The sequence below is a fragment of the Acomys russatus genome, chromosome 9 (assembly GCF_903995435.1).
Source record: "Acomys russatus chromosome 9, mAcoRus1.1, whole genome shotgun sequence".
Classification (NCBI taxonomy): Eukaryota; Metazoa; Chordata; class Mammalia; order Rodentia; family Muridae; genus Acomys; species Acomys russatus.
The window spans coordinates 63,650,138-63,672,006 of record NC_067145.1 but is presented as its reverse complement, the minus strand read 5'-3'; the positions used below and the strand labels follow the sequence as shown (position 1 = coordinate 63,672,006).

Here is a 21,869-nt window from a genome sequence, read left to right as displayed (position 1 = left end):
ATGCTCAAAGCTCAAAGCCTGCAAAATATAGATCTCCATGACCTAGCACAGATGTCCATCACATGAAGACTGGAGCTCAGTCTTACTGTGGTAAGATGCTGCCTGCACCATGGCAGGCCAACAGCTGGAAGGGAATGCCATCCCAGGAGCTGCCTAGCCTTGAACTGGCTGAAGGCTCCGTATGGTACCTGCCCATGTGGTCTCCAGCTGACCAGAATGTTCACGCATCTCCAGCACCCAGCACAGCTGACCAGGGAGATGCCAGCTTTGCCTCTGTGTCCTCCATGCTGATAGATGAACACCAGCAGTCTAGGAGGAAGAACTTCCTAAGGCAAAATAGAATTGTACTGTCCGTTAGCAGGGAGAGGAAAGGAAGGCTCATACATTCAGAAAGCTTTGGGACTGCCTCTGGAGCAATCAAAAGCAGCCCCAGATGTGCATTAGAAACTGTGACAGACTGCCTTCCCAAACTCTACCAGGACATCCTGCCCAAAATTTCACCCCAGAGTTTGCTTAAAGGAGTACAAACTAAAAGAGGCCACTGGGAGAATATCGTTTCTTTATACATAAACAAACAGGGGCTGGAGGTGGTTCGGCCATTAAGAGCACTGGCTGCTCTTCCAGATGACCTGAGCTATATCGTGGCTCACAACAATCTGTAATGGGATCTGATGCTATCTTCTGGTATTCATGAAGACAGAGCACTTATGTACATAAAATACATAAATAAATAAATATTTTTAAAAACATAAACAAAGAAACAAACCAAGCTGCACTGAGGCAACATGATAGCTACTCCAGTATAAAGGAAGCACCCAGGGAAGGTGTATCAAGCAATATTTCCTAAAAAAAAACAGGCATAGTCAGCAGTTCCAGTCCCGCCTGGGCTACAGAAAACCCTGTTTTGTTTTTAAAAGAGTTTTAAAAAAACAAACAAACAAACAAAAAACACCATCTCAACAGTCACTATTACCTCAAACCACCTGGACACACTGCTATTTTTAAAAACACGCTAGGGCGAGAGAGTTGGCTCGGTGCTTAAGAGTGTTTATTGTTCTTACAACATATGGGGTTCCACTCCCAGTTATCCACATCAGGCAGTTCACTGCTGCCTATAGTTCCAATTCCAAGGGATCTGATGTCCTCTGCCCTCTACCTGCACATGCATGAACTTCAAATATATACGTACCATGTACTTAAGTACACACACATACATATACATGTGTGTACTTATATATATGCATATATAAGTATACGTATGTGTGTACATATATGTGTGAATACACACACACACACACACACACACTTAGAGTCTATATACTTTGAGTATATATACTAGCTAAGTGGCTGGGATGTGGCTTAGTTGGTAGAGTGCTTGCCTAGCAAGCCCAAAGCCCTAGGTTCAATCCCTAGCACTTCATGAATCAAAGCTGATGTGGTGACACATACCAGTAGTCCCAGCCCTCAGGAAAGTAAAAACAGGAAGATCAGAAGTTCTCAGTCATCCTCAGCTACATAGTAAGTTCAATGAGAACCTTATGAAACCATCTCAAGAAAAAGAAAAAAATTTTTTTTCTTTTTCAGGAAAAAGAGGTTCCAGGAACTCTAGTAAGAATGAGAGCCTGCTTCATCTGACCCCATGCTCACTGTTCTGTTCCATATAGGAAGGGCTAGTGAGGTGCCCAGGTTGAGCACAAACTCCTTAAACTCTTGCCTCTGACTCCTGAGTCCTGGAATGAAAGGTGTGAACTACCATGCCTGGTTTTTCATGGTTTCAATCCTGAAGGCGGAATGAGACTTGAGAGAAACTGACCAGCAGAACCTGCCATTGACAGAGGCAAGGCTTGCCAACAGGCAGATTCAGAGGTTCAGCCCTGAAAACTCTAAGCATCCTAGCACAAAGTCCTCCACATAAAAATTCAAAGACAACTCAAATAAATTCAAGAAACACAGAAGATCACCAAAAGTTATATAGATCTTGGTGCTTTAAATATCTGCAACTCAGGCTGGAGCGATGGCTCAGTGGTTAGGAGCACCGCTGCTCTTCCTCCAGAGAACCTGGATGTGGTTTCCAGCATCTGTATGGCAGTTCACAACTGTCTATAACACCTTTACACAGATATACATGCACATAAAACAAAATACCAATGCACATAAAATAAAAATAAATAAATATTTTTAATTTTTATTCCTTCTCAAGTCTCTGATGGGATTGAAGACCAGATAGTTTAGTTTTACAATTATGCTTAGTTGTTCAGGGGTTAAGATATTTTTAGGTCTAGATAGATGTTTTAAGTTGATAGAGATGAGATATGATAGATATTGATTTACATTCAACCTTGTTTTTTTCAAGGTTGCCAAATTCATATAGCCAAAACATTTTGAATGAATGAACTTTTATAATTCCTGATTTTCATGGTTCATCTTGCTGTATATAGTTTATTTATGTATAATAACATTAATGTATATGTTTAAAAAAGAAAAATAATAGTAATTTTTATTTTAAAAAATAAATAAGTAAATATCCACAATCCAATCTTTTCATACAAATTGCTGAGTGGACTTAAGCTTCTGGAGTATTTGGCCAAGTAAAAAGATTCTCTCTGTTGCTCTTCTATGAACAACCACTCTTAGATGTACTTGGCATCATGACATTATCATAGTCATAATCATTATCGCTATTGTTATTGTTACTACTCTGAGATGTTACCCAAGGTGGTCTCAAACTCTCTGCCTCCTGAATAGCTGAGACTACAGGTGTACAGCATCATGCCCAGCTCCTTGACATTTTTTAATGCAGGATTTAATAAACTGCATTTTGTTAGCATATCTGTAATTTCAATACTGACTCTCCAATAAGATTCAATAGCCCTACTTATTTTTCCATTTTCATTTCAAGTTAATGTGGCCCAGAAAAACCTATTATTTTTTTATCGTTCCTAAGAAAGATTGAGAAAGGCCTTCTATTTTCATCTTTTTAGAGGTCGATTTTAGTTTGACAAGAAAGGAAACCGAGTAAAAGAAATATACAAGATAAATGGTAAGAGTGACAGTCGATTACAACTGAGATGTAACCTAAATAAATTATTTTTTTTAGAAAGAGTGACAGTCAACACATGTGGTTCCATCATAAGGCAAGGAGAAGCCAGGACAGAGCACCATGATCTGAGGTGAAGACAGGCAGGCGGCATGGAGTGAATATTTAATAGACCTCCTGAGGGAAAGGCTGGGGCAGGTGTATCTCCCATGTCTCCAAAGTTTTGTTTTACAAACTACTCACCAGTGGGACAGCCACTCTCTATACAGAAATAAGCACCCAGATGAGAAGTCAGCACACGAGCACATCACACTTGTTCCTCACCAGAAGGCTCGACCTGAGACTGGCATGACTCAAGCAGCTCTGACTCTTCAGCTTTCTCTGAGCCACACCATCAACACACGAGTGGTCAGCAGGAGCTGAGAACACTGTCCTAGAGGACTAAGGCTCATGTTTCCTTCCTATTTGATGCCACAAATGCTCAGGACAAAAACAAAAAACAAAAACCAAGACCTACCAACAACTTCCAGCTCTGATTCTGGGACACTAGCCAACCCAAAGGGAATCACAAGGCTCCCAAAGCAACTGTGTGTTCATTATGGTTGGACATTTTTTTCAGGAAAGAGGCTAGGTTGCCACCATCCTCCCTAACTGACAGTCTTAACACTAGATACAATTCCTTCCATTGGGATTAGCTTTAAATCTTGTGAAACGATCAACCAAATAACTACATTTATTTTACAGAAAAAAGGGACAAAAAGTTAAAACTCAACCAAATACCAATAAGGAAGGAACAGCTAGACTGAAATATCAGCCCAATGACTGAAAATCACACAAAAAAGTAGTATAAGGTTGAAACTTGAACAACTACCCATCTCTCACTGCTCCAATGAGGAAAATGATAAGTTTACACAGAAAAGATTTATTTTATAATTTTAGTGTTCTATTACATCTCGAATAAGTAAGGCCATAAATATGTAACAGACTAACCAAAGAATTCATTCTTTTAAAAACGAAGACTCATGAACACATGTATAAGGGATCCCCCTCTGTGGTGCTGAGAGAAGTCATTTAGGTCTGGCCCATAGTCTCCAAGCTTTTCAGAAGAAAATAAAAATCACAGGAACCATTTTCCAAGCTAATAATCAAGAAATGATTATAGAATCCCTCCATACTAAGCAAAGTATCTTCCCTTGTCCCTCTCTTCCTTCTGCTTTTGATCTTATATCTATTATCCAAAGCACTTCTGTAAAGAACTATCTCAAGTCATAGCTCACTCCACACAGAGAGCTCACGTTAACACCCAAGGTATCCAACAATGAAACAAAATCACAACTCTAATATACATACAAAAGAACTCGTAATTCCAACTGTTTTACGACTCAGTATCACAGCATTTCCCTACTTTCTTCCCTGAATGGATGCTGAAAAAAGCAAAAGGATATACAGGAAATGTAGGCTAAGATGACTTTAAATAGTCATTCCTCTGGCATGATGACTTCTAGATGTGCCACCCCACACACACACCACCACCACCAGCAGCTGGGATTCCCAATTAGCGTCTCCTCTTTAAGAGTGCTATTTATCATCATCAGGAACAAGTGGATGTAATTACTAATTCTTTTGAGATGTGAAAAGATTTTGACCCTCAGCAAAAAAGAACATAGCGCACTGACAACAGGGGGTAACCTTTGTATGGCACATACACACACACACACACACAAAAGAAAAATTAAAGGCAGATGTCTTAAAAGTAGAATACAGAAAGAGAAAAAGAAACAGAAAAATAAATAAATAAATAAATAAATAAATAAATAAATAAATAAAAAGAACCACACAAAAGATATCATCTACCTAACAAAAAAGAGAGAAAAAGAGAAAAAAAGAAATATTCTCCTTCCCAGAATAAATATTAGGGTGCACAAGCAAGCCAATAACTGCAACCATGCAACCAGGAGCTTGTTTTTTTTTTAACATAAAGAATTAGATATGCTCTTATAATATAACTGGGACTTGAACTGGTGAGTCAGCTGATATCAAAACTAAGACTATTCAGTACATTGCTTGCAATTCAAAAGAATGCTACGACTTATCCCATAAATCACTCCTTATTTTTTTTTTTTTAATCAGTTCTAAAAAGGGACAAACCCATTTGGAAGAGGCTGGGGGGAGGGAGGCAAAGCATGACTCATAACATCCACATGCATCCAGCCTCCAAACTAGAAGAGGAACATAACACCAGTAGATCCCATTTGAAACAAAATAGACACACAGTTAGGCTCACACTTCACAAAGTCAGATCTAAGGAGTGTGGCATGGCACTCCAAATATTTTACTAGTATCATAAACAATCTTACAGGTGTGGGGTGTGTGTGTGTGTGTGTGTATGTGTGCCTCCTAAGCTATATTTGACATCTAGAATTAATAAAGAAAGAACACTAAAATCAAACTATTTTCCTGTGAAGAATTCTTAAAACTCAAGTCCACCCATTTAAAACCCTACCAACATCTTTGTTTTTTCCTTCATTTTAAGTGTACAATGCAGTAGGTTTAAATGACACTTTCATACACATATGTCCCCTATGCCCTACTTTCATTCACCACTCGTGCTCTACGATGTCCTTTCAATCCCCCAGTGATCTCATTTCTCTTCCTGCTTTTATGTCACATATTTATATGTGTATCCATGGACAGACAAACAGAGATGGTGCTATTAGAAAACACGCTTCTACACACTTGTTTTCAAGTGGAAACTGTTTTGTTTCTTACCAATGAAAAGAAAGTACACAAAGTTTGGGCGGCATTAGAGATACAAAGTGAAAAGGTGGTCATAGCACAGAAGCGGTGCAGACATCGATCTTCCTCAGTCTTGGCAACAGAACACCTACACAAGGCTGGGGACTGGGGAGAAGGAAGGGGGCAGAATCTGGCCCTAGAATGACATATCTGTTGTCTTGTTCCAGTGAAACAGTGCCACTCCCAGACCTTTAGATAGCCACTGCTTTAAGAATCCACTCTTCTGTGGCAGCAGTGGGCAAGCTGCATGGAGTCGGCCTGAGTACACTAAAAACAAAACAGTAGGGGCTAGAGAGATGGTTTGTGGGTTTGTGGTTAAGAACACTGGCTATTCTTCCAGATGATCTGAGTTCAATTCCCAGCACCACATGGCAGCTTACACCTGTTTGTAATTCCAGTTCCAGGGGACCTGACAAAACACCAATGTACATAAAAATAAAAGTAAATAATCTTAAAACAAAACAAAGCAAAACAGTATTGATTACTTGACCAATACTGAAAGGCCTGACATTCAACTAGGCTTTCCACCATTTTCCTGAAGTACTTTCATGTACTAAAAAACAATGCTAAGTCAGACTCTTTTAGAGCCTAAGTAAAAGCTTTAGTAATCTGGTGTGTTAATAAAACAGAGCATAAACTAAGCAATCCCATTAGAGAAAGTTACAAAGATATTAGGAATGTGACACACTAACAATTTAAAAGCAATGAAGTTTAAGCACAGCATGCATATGTTTTTAAATACTTGCCCTTCTACAAAAGCTAGATACCCCTTGCAGTCCACATCACAAGGCAGTTTTATTAAGTTTTGTATAAAGAAGTCAATCCTAACCAGGCACAGTAGTACACACCTAAAATCTTAGCTACTGGAGACACTGTGGCAGAATGGCCAAAACCACACAAGACCAAGCAGCAAGAACAACACAGTGAGATGCCATCTCATTATAAAAAACAAACAAAAGGTGGGCTAGGGACTTAGATCAGTTGATAAGGTACTTGCCTAACAAACATGAAGCCCCACATTTCAATCTCCAGCAACACATAAACTGAGCAAAGTGGTGCATGTATGTAATCTCAACACTGGGGAGGTAGAAAGGAGAACATCAGAAATTCAAGGTCATCCTTAGTTGCTTAGGGAATTCACACCCAGCCTGGACTACATGAGACCCAGTGTCAAAACAAGCTAAAATGAAAGCGTGCAAAGAAGCTTCTTAGACAGCTCTTCCAAGGCCAGTGAAGTATAGGCACAGCCCAGGAAACAAGTGACCGGTTGACAAAGAAATCAGTTAGTAACTAAATGGATTACTTTTTACACTTGATCTTAGCCAAAAGGCTGACAAGCAATGATTTTTTTCTCTTTCTCTAATAAAACATGATTCTGGCTTTACACCATGTTTTCTGTTTCCTCCTCCAATTTGTTTGGCTTTCCTCAAGAAACTTTTTTCCTTAAGTCAAATAATGTTTAATCACATACTAATGAAATTATGTCTAGGTCCTTTAAAGCCAAAAAGGGAGCGGGGAGAGGAGAATGTGTAATTCCAAAAGCCAAGAATGGAGGGAGTTTTGTCTGTTTGGTTTTTGTTGTTGTTGTTGCTATTGTGTTTGTTTGTTTGTTTTTTGGAAGCAAAATAATCTAAGAAAAAGCAAGTGTGAAAGGCCCTACCCCAGCCCCACCTGGCATGGCTTCCTCCCCAGATCCTGTGTAAACCCAAGTGTCTGAAAAGATCCAAACTCCCTGGCCCCACACCAGTGGATGTCTCCATACATGTAGGCCCAAGGCTGTCTCAACCAATATGAGAAGCTGCACACTATACTCCCTGCAAAAATCTCTTGGGTTTTGCTGACAGGATTCTACAAGGGTAAGCAAAGCCTAGTTTTTCTAAGTGAAGGAAGCACCGAGCAGTGACAGAGGCTAGAAAAAAGGGAAGGAACAACAAAGCAGGAAGGTTTAAAAAAAAAAATCTGCAGCCAAGATACCAATCTACAAGCCTTTATCAACAAACAATAACCCAATCAAACAAAAATAGCAGCAATATATGTAATATCACCCAGTAGATGGTATGTGATTAAAATGGAATTTTCCTTCATCCTCCTCTGTAGGAAATGAGCCCTGGAAATTCCACATATTATTCCTACAACACTTTCTGATATTCTGATATTTGAATAAATAAAATGATAACCAACTCTTCCTTGTTGTGATAGAGTCTCACTATATCACTCAGACTGTCTTGGAACCGACTACATAGACCAGGCTAGCCTAGAATTCACTGAGATCTGCCTGCTCTGTCTCCTGAGCACTGGGATTAAAGGCGTGTACAGGCAAGGAACTTAACTCTGTCCACAGATTTTGTTGGGAAAATATACTGGGAAAGGAGTACACTGAAATAATTCAACATTAAAAGTCATCCTAAATTTGAAAGTAGATATATCTGTTGGAGATTTTTCCCACAGTTAGGCAAGGAATAGAGTCTAGATCGTTTAACTCCTAGGTTTCTAATCAATACTAGAAAACAAGTTGATGCATCTCTTCCAGGAAACCAATCCTTTTGGTTACAAAACATGGAATTTCAAATGACCGTTTGTATATCACAGCTCCAAAAACTCAATAAAGGCAAAGGCACACTTTGTGGCACAGCTAATAGATTGGGGGAGGGGATGCATGCAGGTTCCAGGGAAGTGGCAAAGGCTAAACAAAGGGACACAAGGCTTTGATTTTTTTTTTAATTCTTAAAAGTCTAGGTCAAGTCTCAACATAGCTCATATAGAAAAAGAAAATAAAAAAGGACTTCCTGAATGCAAAAATACACACACACACACACCTCTGAGCTAACCCATTACCCAAGAAACTCATTAAGTCCTTTAACTTCTATACAGATACAAGGTGGTCGCCGGAGTCAAGCTAAGCGCACCTCATCGAAAGTGGCTTTCCACACCTCTCTGGGCTGCAAGAAGTCAACATTCACTCCTCAAGAGTGAATGACGGTGACAGGTGACTGCTGTCACCTAAAAACAAAATAGACAGCTACTCTCAAGAAGGGGAGGGCAGGATCTGTGTTTCCGGGCATTAGCTGAGACTCTGAGACTAAACGTGAACTGCCCGGGAGGCAGAGGCCGGTCCTGCCGAAGGGCCCACTGCCGGATGAGTTCAGATGGCTTCTCACTTTTCGAGTATGGATGGAGACACATCACATTAATGTAATGCGGACGCAGCAGATGTGCTTGCTTTGAGTCAGGGCATGAGTGGGAAGGGGCTCTGTAAACACAACAGGATGCAGAAGATAAAACAGAGCTGGCACAGCGAGGAAGATGGTCTATCTAAAAATCGAAAGAACTCAAATATAGTTTCCTTGCAGCTACTTAGTAGGGATAAACTGTCCACACCGCACACCTCATCGGCCAATTTAAATCTAAAGGCTGTCCCCTGTTGAATTCTGCCTGTATTTTCCGCCTGTGGATCGATCCCCTTAGGGAAGAGAGACACTCTCTCATCATTGTCTCTCGCTGGTCAGGACAGAAGCAAGGAAGCACAGCCTCAGACACATATCTTCCTTTCCTTCCATTGGAGTTTCCCACGACGGGCCCCTACAACACTTTATAGAACCCCCATATCTTCCTTTCCTTCCATTGGAGTTTCCCACAACGGGCCCCTAGAACACTTTATAGAACCCCAATTTTGGAATATAAGGAAATGTCCAATCTGTGGGAATCTGAAAACACAAGCAACACTGCAACCACCACGTTTATGTTGCCCTTCTCCCCCGAAAGTGTTAAAAGGGAAAACACGAAGTCAACGTCAGCTCCTCCCAGCTGATGAAAATTGGCATGAAAGAATTTAAGTTCTGGCTGCTGGCCCTCACAAACCGTTACCAAAAAAAAAAAAAAAAAGTTCACCATGCTAAACTGCTCCAAACACTAATTCAAGAGGGGACAGCCTAACTCCAAACCATTACACAGTAGCCTTCTCAAATGAGTGGGGTGACCGCTAAGTATTTATTATTGATCACATTTTGTAGCTTAATGGGAAAGAAAGAAAAAAAGGAGAGAGAGGAACCTACAAAACCCCGAGCTGTAACTTATGACAGCTGAGCACATGAGTGAGGCCCACCATGAAGAGCAAAGACGAGAGCATACATAGCACTCCATGAAATCACTGTAGCAGCAGCCGCAAATTCTTAACACCTCTCTATCCGACACACGACGGACTGAGGCATCCAACCTGGCCTGAGGGGGGAGGCTTTTACGGCTCTAACTCAACCGGCACATCACACAACACGCCCGGAACAATAGTACTACTATCTTCCTCCCGCTGACAGGACCGTGTGCCTGCAGCCTCGGAGGGATCCAATCCCAAAGTCCACTGACAAGTTTCGCATTCAAATCAGGCCATTCGGAGGCGGTCCCCAAGCACGGTACGCGGTGGCAGCGGCGCCGCTGCTGCCGCTGCTGCTGCTGGTGCTGGTGCTGGTGGTGGTGGTGGTGGTGGTGCTGCTGCTGCTGCTGCTGCTGCTGCTGCTGCTGCTGCTGCTGCTGCTGCAGCAGCTGCATCTGCATCAAGGACGCGGCGCCTCTCTACTAGAGCAGAGCGCACACCCCCACCAAGGCCATTCCCCGGCGGCCCTAAAGGTTGCTCCATCACGCCTCTTAGCCCAGAGGCCCCAGACCCAGCCGCAGCGTGCAGGGGACACCGCGGCTGCACCGCACCAGCTGAGCCTGGAGGGCGGGGGCCGCGGCACGCACACACACACGCGCGCGCGCACACACATACACACACACACCACAAACATGCACGCGCGCACACACGCACACACACACGCACCCGCCCCGGGGCCACCTCTCGGGGTCTGTCTGAGCCAGGGTCAGGGCCCGGGCCGCCTCCCCACCACCCACCCCCAGGCCCCGCGCGCACGCCCTCCCCGGGGTGACAGCGCGGCCGGGCCCGCGGGGCCCCGAGCGCGCGCGCCAGAGAAGCGGTGTCCGGGCCCGGCCCGGGGGTGACGGGGTGACGGGGTGAGGGGGAGGGCTGCTGTTACCTTCCGACAGCTCCAGCTCCAGCTCGGCCAGCCGGGCCCTCACCTCCAACGGCAGAGCCATGCCTTCCAGGCTGCGGTCCGCCATGCTCGCCGCAGACGCCCCCGCCCTGCCGGCCTCCTCTTTGTTCGCCGGCGGAGGGCTCCTCAGCGGCCGCCGCTCGAACCCGGAGGAACCGCACCAAGAAGGAGGAGGCGGGCGGGCGCGGGCGCGGGAGGCCGGGCGGCGGCGGGCAGACGCGCGGGGATTTTCTCCTCAGCCTCCTCCTCAGCGCCTCCTCAGTCTCCCCAGCGCCTCGTCAGCCTCCTCCTCAGCGCCTCCTCGTCAGTCTCCTCAGCGCCTCCTCAGCCTCCTCAGCGCGGCCCCGAGCCTGGCAGCAGCAAGCAGCCTCGCACCCGGCTCTCTGCGCGCCTCCCCCAAGCCGCGGGCTCCGGCCCCGCTCGGCCGGCTCCGGATCACGGGCCCGCCCGCGGTCACGGCCACAGGGCTCTCTTAGCTGCTCCGCGGCCGCCCTGCCCCGGCGGGAGCGAGCGCCGCTGCGCGCGCACCGGGCCTCAGGACGGCGCGCGCGCGCGGAGGGTTGGGGGGGGCGAGGAGCGCGCGCGGACGTGCCACGGCGGCGCGCGCCCAGGGGGCGGGGCCTCCAGCGGTTACTTCCAGCGCGCGCTCGTGGGACAGTCTTAGGTTTGGCCTTGGGGAGGAGGGTGGTCTTCCCGTCACCGAGGCTTAGGCTCCTCAAGATTCAAGGAGGGGAAAAAAAAAACCGAGCGTTCTGAATCACATTTTAGCCTACTTGTTAAAACTTAAAATGTTCGGGATCCTCGAGGACTGATTTTTGGTTTTTAATGAATACTTTTAAGAAGGAAAAATGGTAAGGACAGCGCGAGCTCTATAGATAGAGTGCTAGGTTTGAAGTTTAGAAGCATGGACCTGGAACACACTAGTATATGACCTTGAGTTGTTTTTGTCTAGGCTTCACTCTCCCTATTTATGGAAAGGAGATTGAGGAAGGTTGGGTCGGGCGCACTCGGCCAAGCCCTTCTTGAGACTGGTGCCTGTCATCCATGAGGAGCCTGCAGCGAGTGTCTTCTCCCGACACCCTACAATACCATCCTGTTTTTATTTCCTCTTGTGTGTTCCTTTCCCTTTGGTCACCACTTCTGGTGGTATCAATGTCTCTTTTGAATGGCTGATAGCGAATCTGTATCTCTAGATTATTTGGGGACACCCTCTGTATGGCCAGCCTGCCTGCTGAATAACCTCACCTGGCCCCCCATCATCTCCTAACATAAACATCTACCTGCCTTCTGAAGCATTTTACTAACTCTTTGAGAATTCCATACCATGTATGAAATGTACCCCAGCTCTTCCCCTTAGCTCCTCCCCAAACACCACGAGGAGGAGGAGGAGGAGGAAACCCATCATCTCCTAACATAAACATCTACCTGCCTTTTGAAGCATTTTATTAACTCTTTGAGAATTCCATACAATGTATGAAATGTACCCCAGCTCCTCCCCTTAGCTCCTCCCCTCAGCTCCTCCCAGATCCATGTCTATCTCCCTATCATCCTCACTTCATGTCCTTTTTATTATTATTTACTAACCTGTTATAGACTCTAATTTGTCCTGTCCACATATTTCTGGATGCGAGACCATCCCACTGATGCATGGTCCACCTCCCAGGACCCACAGCCTTATTTAAAAAAAAAAATTACTCTCCCTCACCCAAAGCCACCAACCATCTAGAGAGATAGAATGTTAACTGACTTCATCCTGCGTAGGCAGCCATAGCGGCTGTGAGTTCATGAGCCCAGGGTCTTGTCATGTCCAGAAGACAGTTTTGCTCCAGTCTTCCTCAACCTCTGGCTCTTACAATCTTTCTACCCCCTCCATCTTCTGTGATGCTCCCCGAGCTTTGGGAGTGAGGCTGTGGTGCAGACATCATATTTGAGGCTGAGCTTTCGGCTGGCACTTACTCCCTGCACTTTGATCAGTTGTGAGTTTCTATGTCAACCGCTGCACAAAGAAACTTCTCTGATGAGGTCTGAAGGCTGCACTAGTCTATAGGCAGAGGCGTACAAATTTGGAGGGCAGTTTGATGCCTCGTCCATTTAGCAGAATAGTAATAGTAGGCTAGGTTCACTCCTGGAGCCTGTGATCTCCCCCAGCTAAATTTGTAGTACCCGGCTTATGTTTCCTCCTGTGAAGCAGGTCTGAAATGCATTCAGGAAACAGCTGTGAAAGCGTTTGACCTTGACCTTCATACATAGCATTAATGTCACGCAGGTTATTATTGCAGGGTTTGTAGATGGGTAAGACTGTTGATGATATCCATCCCACCACCACCCCCATCTGCAGCCTGTATAGCATCTTCCATACTATGCCAGCAGAAAGGAAGCTGGGACGGGATCATCAGGAACAGGATTTCTCCAGGTCCTATGATCAATGTTTGTGGTGTCTTCAGGACTAGGGTCTTAGCCATCCCTCCACCTGCTTTTATTAGCTACTAGCACTTTTCTAATTATCTAGGCCAAAGTCACCCTGACTTCCCTGTCTTCCTTGATGTACACACATCTTTTGCTTCCCAGTCCACTCAAACGGATCCCACAAAAATGCTGATCATCTGCTTCCTTCCCATGACGGCAAACACTCTTTCTACTCTCCACACTTCCTCCTGCCTGGAATGTTTTAAAGATCACTGAAATGGTCCCCTCAATAATGGGCTGCCACAGTTGCCTTCGCCCCTCTTTCAGTGCGTTGTTTAGCGAATGCAAGTGCACTTCTTAGCTTTAGACTAGTAGATCCTTACCAAGTGCTCCAACCTTCAGCCTGGTCTTACCTCTCCCCCATGGGTTCTTGAGGAAACGATGCCTAATCTTCAGCATCCTTGCTCATTGGACATCTGTGTGCTTTAAGGTAGGACCTCATGTATCCAAGGTTGGCCTCCGACTTACTATGTAACCAAAGATGGTGTGCACCATGCTGCCCACCCAGTTTATGCAACACGGGGGATCAATCCCAGTGCTAAGCCAACATTCTAAAAACTGAGCCCTCACTGTACATAATTTTTTTTCTTTTTTCTTAATTTGTTTCATCTTGTTGATTTATTTTTATTTTTATGTATGGAAGTCAGAAGAGGACATTAGATATTCTGGAACCGGAGCTACGGACAGTTGTAAACTGCCACGTGGCACTTGGGATGGAGTCAGATGTCATGGAAGAGCAGTAAATGCAGCCATCTCATCTTGATCGTGGACTTCCTACCTCTCTTGTCTGCTCAGAATTTTCCCTAATATCAACTCTCTTCTCCTTTCCTGTGTGCCCATCACTCTGACTTCATCCAACTTGATCACCAGTTAATCTTCATCATTAGCCTGTAGGTAAAGTGTGGGAGAGAAGTAAGCCACTGGCAGTGATGAGCTGGAAGGCTGTGAAGCCCCAGATGCCTGGTTCTTTGTGTTCTGTGTTGTGCCCTGTACTGTGATGTGTGGCCGTGGGCTTGGTCCTTTCCTCAAGAACATATTAAAACACAGTACACAGTGCTAGCACAATGTTAGGCCCCACTGCCATCACCACTCTTTTCATTATGGTCATTCCAAGCACTAAATAAGAAAGCCCGAGAGATCTCATTTCACTTTTCATGTTATTGATATTTAAAAAAAAAAAAAAAAACTTAGGGAAATAAAACATAGCAAAACCAGAATTTCAATCCTAGACTCCATTTTTGTCTTATAATGCACTCTTTTTTTAACCCTCTTAGTCTTTTGCATATATATCATGGTTTCCAATTTTGTGTTGTTATGGGTTTTCTGTGTGTGTCTCTGCATGTGTATGTGTTTCTCATGCTTTTCCTTTGGTTTTTCCCCGTTTGTTTGTTTGCCTGTTTCATTTCTTTTCGTTGTTGTTATTGTTTTGTTGTTGTTTCGGTTGTTGTTTATTTGTTTGTTTGTTTTCTAGACAAGGTTTCTCTGTTTTAGCCCTGGCTGTCCTGGACTCACTTTGTAGACCAGGCTGGCTTTGAACTCACAGAGCTCCACCTGCCTCTGCCTCCCAAGTGCTGGGACGAAAGGTGTGCGCCACCACTGCCCAGCACCTGTTTATTTTCTAAAGAGAGAAAGGAAGTGTGCAGCTAAATGGTTGTAAAGGCTCTGGGAGGAAGGGGGGGGGGAAATCATGATCAGAATATATTATATGAAAGAAAAATCTACCTACAATTAAAATAAATAAATGAACACAATAATAACACCCTAAAGTTGTAAGACGAATTCCAGCAGCTGCAGTTGTCTTGCACAAGCCAGTCAGCACCCTCACATGGAGTCCCATCCTTAGCTGAGGCGCTATAGACCCCTGATGGCTTGGGGGGTGGGGGGGAGATAGTCAATCTTCCTTTAAGCTGTGATTCCTGGTATGTCATCCATTGGATAGCCACATACCAATGAGTTTATGAGCAGTACAGCTTGGTCTTCATGGGTAACTCAACTTTTAAAAACAAAGAAAGAAAGTTAGGGAGTAGAGAGGAAGGGGTGGGACTGAGAAGAGTTGGGGCAGATATGATTAAAAAAGATCTTGTATACAATTCTCAAAAACTAATAAAAATGTTTATTAAATTTTAAAAAATCCTAGTCTCTAACAAAGGAAGTCCTGGGTTCATTTTGCATTCTAAATTAGTGGTATCAAATAAATTTAAGGCAAGATGATGTCAAAATAAAAGTGTATGTTCCCCTTTTAGGAGCTATGCAGGTTAGACTGGAGAGACAGCACAGTAGGTAAAGGAGTTTGCCATCAAGCCTAACAGTCTGAATCAGACATGGTGGCAGGAGAGAACTCACTTCCAGTAAGACACACACATACCTTTCAGAAATGTCTAGGCCATGATTTATTTGTGAATGTTGTTATAACTAACATTGGTCTCAAAGAAAACTGCTTTTGTCAATAAATATGAGGTTCAGATACTTAGATCTGGAGCTGATGGGCCTCCATTTCAGCAGGCCTCGGCTAACAAAATACACTGCAAAGGGTGTGTACTCTTGGCTCTTAACAGTGTTTTCAATAACATGACACCCAAACTTATCAGGGAATTCTACCATTTCCTCAAAGCTATGATGTCCAAAACCAATGTCACCTTACCCACTGGTCCTCACCCCAGCTCATTCTCTCTGATAATGACATTCCTTTCTCCGGCGGTGTATCCCTTCTCATCCCAGAGACCAGGTTTCAGTAACCTCTCTCTGTGACATTTCTCTCACGCACATCTCCCTCCCTTTCTGTCCTATTGATATAGCTCAAACCAGGCTTGATTTGAGAGGTAGAGAGTTGGGATAAGAAGGGGAGAAAAGGGAGAGACACATCTTGTGTTTTCTTTTCTTTTTTTTTTTTTTTTTTTTTGGTTTTTGGAGACAGGGTTTCTCTGTGTAGCCTTGGCCACCCTGGACTCACTTTGTAGACCAGGCTGGCCTCGAACTCACAGCGATCCGCCTGCCTCTGCCTCCCGAGTGCTGGGATTAAAGGCGTGCGCCACCACACCCGGCGTCACATCTTGTGTTTTTAAAACCAAGTGAAACAGTTCTTTAGTTTGTAAGGGGAGAGAGAATTTCTGCAGATTGCGGAGCAGGAATTGGAGCCTAGTCAATGTGGCATTTAGAAAAAAGATCTGCTCTTCTCCTCCACACACTGATGTTCAGCTGCAGAATTTTCCATGGCCATGAGGCGTCCCACCTACTTGTGGCCATTTCACTAACATCTTCCTTCACCTTTCCCCACCAGGTGTCCAACCTGTGTCATAGCCACATGTCAAATTTTATACAGTGACTGTTGGCACAGTAGTATGCATCTTTATCCACAGCAGGAAGACCCTTTGACTAAAATGTTTGAGGCCAGCCCAGCATGGGTGCTCACACCTTTAATCCCAGCACTTGGGAAGCAGAGGAAGGCAGATCTCTGAGTCTGAGGCTAGCTTGCTCTACATAGTGAATTCTAGAACAGCCACAGCTACATAGTAAGGCCCTGTCTCAAAACAAACAAGCAAACAAGCAAACAAACAAAGATTTGAGGCCAGTATAACAATACCTTGTCTTCTATTTTTCTCCCCCAAATAAAAGCCACTCCTTCCACGAAGCCAACCCTAATCTCACCTCTGGAATTACATGCCTCTTTATCTTCCTGTTTTCGCTGGGATTTGTAATTAATAGGTATGTCTTATCGGACAGCTGACTTACCTACAACCCTAGCCTTGGGTTGAATGGCATAACAAGAAGCATATTGTTTCTCCAAGAAGAGTACTACTGCTCTGGGACAAGGAGAGAAAGCCTGTCTGTGTCACCGTGCCCAGTTCCACTCCTGCTCAACCACAACAGACTGCACAGCTTAGGACATGTGCTAGACATGCATGTGTTTACATGTACAGACCACTGGGTTAAATATGCATCAAGGGCTGAGTCAAGTAGCCTAGCTGGTGTTGGTGAAGATGAATGGAATAGACTCACAGGTGTATTGCCTCAAAACTCTGCCAAAGCCATAATGCTTCCATCTAGGACCAGAGTCACATGTTTACACTCTGGTAAGTTATCTTCAGTAATCCAATGTAGAGGAGAGCCCCCATGAGTTTTAGTTAGGGAATGGCCCCCCAGTCATCAGCATTTTTTTTTTTTTTTGAGACAAGATCTTTATAGCTCAACCCAGTCTCCATCTTGCTGCTTACATGAGGATGACTTGCGCTCCTGATTCTCCTTCTAAGGACTGAGATTATTGCCATGTTCATTCCACCAAACCCTTTCATGCAATGCCGGGGACTAAACCTCAGGCTTGATGAGTGCTGAGCAAGCACTCCACCAACTGTGCTATACTCCCAACATCATCAGCATGTACTATAGAGAAGAGAGCAGAGGACAACCTATGAGGGTTGGTTGCTGGATCCTGGGGATGAAACTCAGGTTATTAGGCTTGGTAACAAGTGCCATTACTCACTAAGTCATCCCACTGGTCTGTATCAACATTTATTAATACTATAGAGTAGGCCAGGTGTGGTGGCGCACACCTGTAATCCCAGCACTCAGGGAAGCAGAGGCAGGTAGATCACTGTGAGGTTGAGCCCAGTCCAGGACAGCCAAGGCTACACAGAGAAACCCTGTCTGAAAGAAAGAAAGAAAGAAAGAAAGAAAGAAAGAAAGAAAGAAACTATGGAGTGATGTACATCATCCAAGAAATCAACCTCTATAAAATGAAGATCAGGACATGGTACATGGGTCACCGGTCAGAGCATTTAACTGGGCAGGAAGAAGGAAGAAGAATGGCCTCCCTATCAAGGATGGACTCTCAGAAACAAGGATGTTTGCTGACAATACAGTAACATGTGCCACTGCAAGCTGTCTTTGCTGTCCTGCCCTTTTGCCCGGATACATCCTCGACACAATGTGTGCGTTTCTATAAAGGGGCAGCTACAAGTATCTAATTAAAGGACGGCTTGATCGTCATACCAGCTGGTAGTAGAATACTTCTTTGCATATCTGATCCACTAACAGGTCACCATTTATCTCCCTTCCAGGACTCTGCCGCCTTTTTTTTTTTTTTTTTTTTTTAAGTTTCACTGACTGCCAAACCTATTCTCTTGAGGTAACTACCTAACCTCTAACTGGACTCCTGATTTCAGCAAATCTGAAGTATAAGAGAGAAGTAAAGAAATGTGTTAAATCAGAATATGACAGAGGTCTCATTGCTGGGTTATTTACTCAAGAGATCACTAACAGAAAGGAGACCAAGGCTCATAGTAACTGCCCCCCCATTGTGTCTCAGAACTGCACCCTGGCTTTGTAAGTCTTACTGCTGTTGCTGTAATAAAACATCATGGGGGCTGGAGAGATGGCTCAGCAGTTAAGAGCACTGACTGCTCTTCCAGAGGTCCTGAGTTCAATTCCCAGCAACCACATGGTGGCTCATAAGCATCTGTAATGTGCTATGGCGCTATCTTCTGGCCTGCAGGTGTACATGCAGGCAGAGCACTGTATACATAATAAATAAATAAATCTAAAAAAACTAAAACAAAAACCATCATGACCAGGCCGGGCAGTGGTGGTGCACGCCTTTAATCCCAGCAGGGGCAAGTGGATCTCTGTGAGTTGGAGGCTAGCCTGGTTTACAAAGTGAGTCCAGGACAGTCAAGGCTACACAGAGAAACCCTGTCTCAAAAACAAAAACAAACATATCATGACCAAGGCAACTTACAGAAGACACAGTGCAATTGATGTATGGCTCTAGAGAGAGATTCATGGTTCTAGAGAAGCCTAGCAGCAAGCAGCAGACAAGGCAAGCAGGAGAGAGCTGAGAGATCACACCTTCAACCATTAACACAAAGTAGCGAGGTAAGTGGGGGGGGGGGCAGGCTACAAGCTCTCAAATACCACCCCTAAATACTTCCTCCAACAAGGCTGCACCTCCTCCCCCAAACAGGGCCACCAACTGGGAAACCAGGTGTTCAAATACCTGAGCCTCTGAGGGACATTTCTCATTCAAGCCACCACACTGTGAGAGATTATTTCAATCCTTATCAGGATAACAAAGACTTTATTTATTTTTGTGCTTTCCTCACCATGTCGCAATTTTGCAATTTGTTTTTTTCTCCCCCCTGGCCCCCCCCCCCCCCCCCCCCCAGCCCCACAAGGTTCTTTGTAAGAGTTGGTTTTAAGTTACTGTTTGGAGCTCTCCACATACATGAGTAATAAATCTTATGGAGGAGGGCGGCATATGGCCCTGTGGCTGCAGGATCTTCCTGTGCAGAACTAAGCCTGGGAACTTATGGTTTGCTTAGGGTTCAACCATGTATTAATTTTATCAAAACTGGGTTCAGGCAGGCTTAAAGACAAAACAGATGTGGCACAAAGTTTGAGTTTAATTAATTGGCATCTAGAAAACAGCTGGAGATGCTTGAATGAAACTATGAAACTGCGCATTTAAAGATCATTAGCATTGTAACACATTTCCACAGCATAGATGATAGATAGATAGATAGATAGATAGATAGATAGATAGATAGATAGATAGTAGCTAGATGAATAGATAGATGGATGAATAGATGATAGATATCATGGCAGGGGGTGGTGGAGCACACTTTTAATCCCAGCACTTGGGAGGCAGAGGTAGGCGGATCTCTGTGAGTTCGAGGCTAACCTGGTCTAGCAAGCGAGTCCAGGACAGACAGCCAAGGCTACACAGGGAAACCCTGTCTTGAAAAAAAAAAAAAAAGACAGAAAAAATATATATCATATACCGAAATACTTGTATGTAACCAAACTCAGAGAACTCTATGTACATTTCTGTGTACTTTTATTACTATTTTCTTCCAGAAACAGGAAACCATCTGTGATAATTTTCTTTGTCAACTTAACTGGATTTAGAATCGCCTAGGAGACAGACACATGTTTCTGGGGGAGTATCTTTTAGAGAGGAAGACCCACTCTAACGCGGATGACATCATCCTATGGAGTGGGGTCCCAGGTTGCACTAAAGGGGTTAAGGAGAACGCTGGCTGAGCACCTGTGCTCATCTCTCTCTGACTCCTGGTTGAAGGTAGGGTGTAACCATCTGCCCCACACTCCTGCCTGCTGCCATGCTTGCTCCACTGTGAGGGACTGTGTCCCCTCAAACTGGGAGCCAAAATAAGCTCTTCCTTAAGTCGCCTCTTTCATGTATTTTTCCCATAGCAATCAATCAGGCAGCAATCAATGTATCATTCAGCCCATTTACCTAGGAGCAATCACAGTAGCAAACGGAAAGAAACCACAAGAAATTTCATAGAGTCCAAAACTACATTGATTTGCTTTTTCCACACCATTGATGCAAATACCGAGAATTCAACTGCCAGTGAAAGATGTTTTCATGGAAAGACAAGTTGTGAAATGTGTCCTGGGCAAATCGCCTAAATGCTTCATTGTATATGTTTTCACACATCAAAGTACAATTATCAATGAGGTAATTATTTCTGATATTTTAGATAATTTGGTGAATTCTAAATCGCTTCTGCTAGTGTTGCTGTGGCTAACACAAAGTAGCAAATTATGTGAACATTATTCGTGTTTGGTCTTAGATTGTATGACTTGTCTGCAGCATATTTCCTTTGCCAATTATGACTGATTAATGCCTCATATAATTAAACTATTATTAAAATTGTCATTCCCAGAATTTGTATCAGCAAATGGCTGAGACAAACGGCACTCCAACTTCTGAAGTATCCTGTGGATACTGTCCTTTTTTCGGGTTGGAGGAGGGGGGTTATCAAGACAAGGTTTCTCTGTGTAGCCTTGGCTATCCTGGACTCGCTTTGTAGACTAGGCTGGCCTCAAACTCACAGATCCGCCTACCTCTACCTCCTTGAGTGCTGTTATTACAGGTGTCTGCCACTACGCCCGGCTGAGACAGGATTCTTTTCTGTGCAGGAACTCATCAATTTGGCTAGACAGGCCAACCAGCAAGCCTTGGGGATCCATCCAGCTCAGCCAGCCTCCTCAGCACCGTGTTAGAAGTGCTTGCCAACACACTGGCTTTTTTTAAAATACACTTTAAAAAATACATTTATTTATTTGTTTTCTCTCTCTATTTCTCTCTGTATATTTCTCTATTTCTATCTCTCTGTCTGTCTGTCTCTGTCTCTGTCTCTGTCTCTCTCTCTCTCTCTCTCTCTCTCTCTCTCTCTCTCTCTCTCTCTCTCTCTCTCTCTCTCTCTGTGTGTGTGTGTGTGTGTGTGTGTGTGTGTGTATAAGTCAGAGCTCATGCCTGGGTTTTTTACATAGGATCTGGGGACAAACTCATACCATCATGCTTACTCAGCAAGCTACTATCCAACCCTCAGTATTTCTAGCTTGTGGAAGCATCTCTCCAAACTCTGACTCCAGCCATTTTTATGATGTTTTCCCTCAGTCAGTGCTTACATCCAATTGATGCAGGACTGAGAATCAAAACTGGGTCTTTCCATCTTGTAAGAAAGCAATATAGCCACCGAGCAACACCCCTAGCTCGCAATACA

General features: G+C 44.2%; 1 protein-coding gene across 2 annotated transcripts in view; it reads right to left on the bottom strand.

Moving 5' to 3' along the window:
* Dip2c (disco interacting protein 2 homolog C) overlaps positions 1-11,385 on the bottom strand; it is a 402,377-nt gene extending 390,992 nt beyond the window's left edge. For both annotated transcript variants that reach the window (XM_051151462.1, XM_051151461.1), the window contains exon 1: positions 10,861-11,385. In XM_051151462.1, coding sequence (XP_051007419.1) covers positions 10,861-10,945 — 85 coding nt within the window. In that variant the 5' untranslated portion in view covers positions 10,946-11,385. The remainder of the gene's footprint in view (positions 1-10,860) is intronic.
* Positions 11,386-21,869: the final 10,484 nt, after the last annotated feature.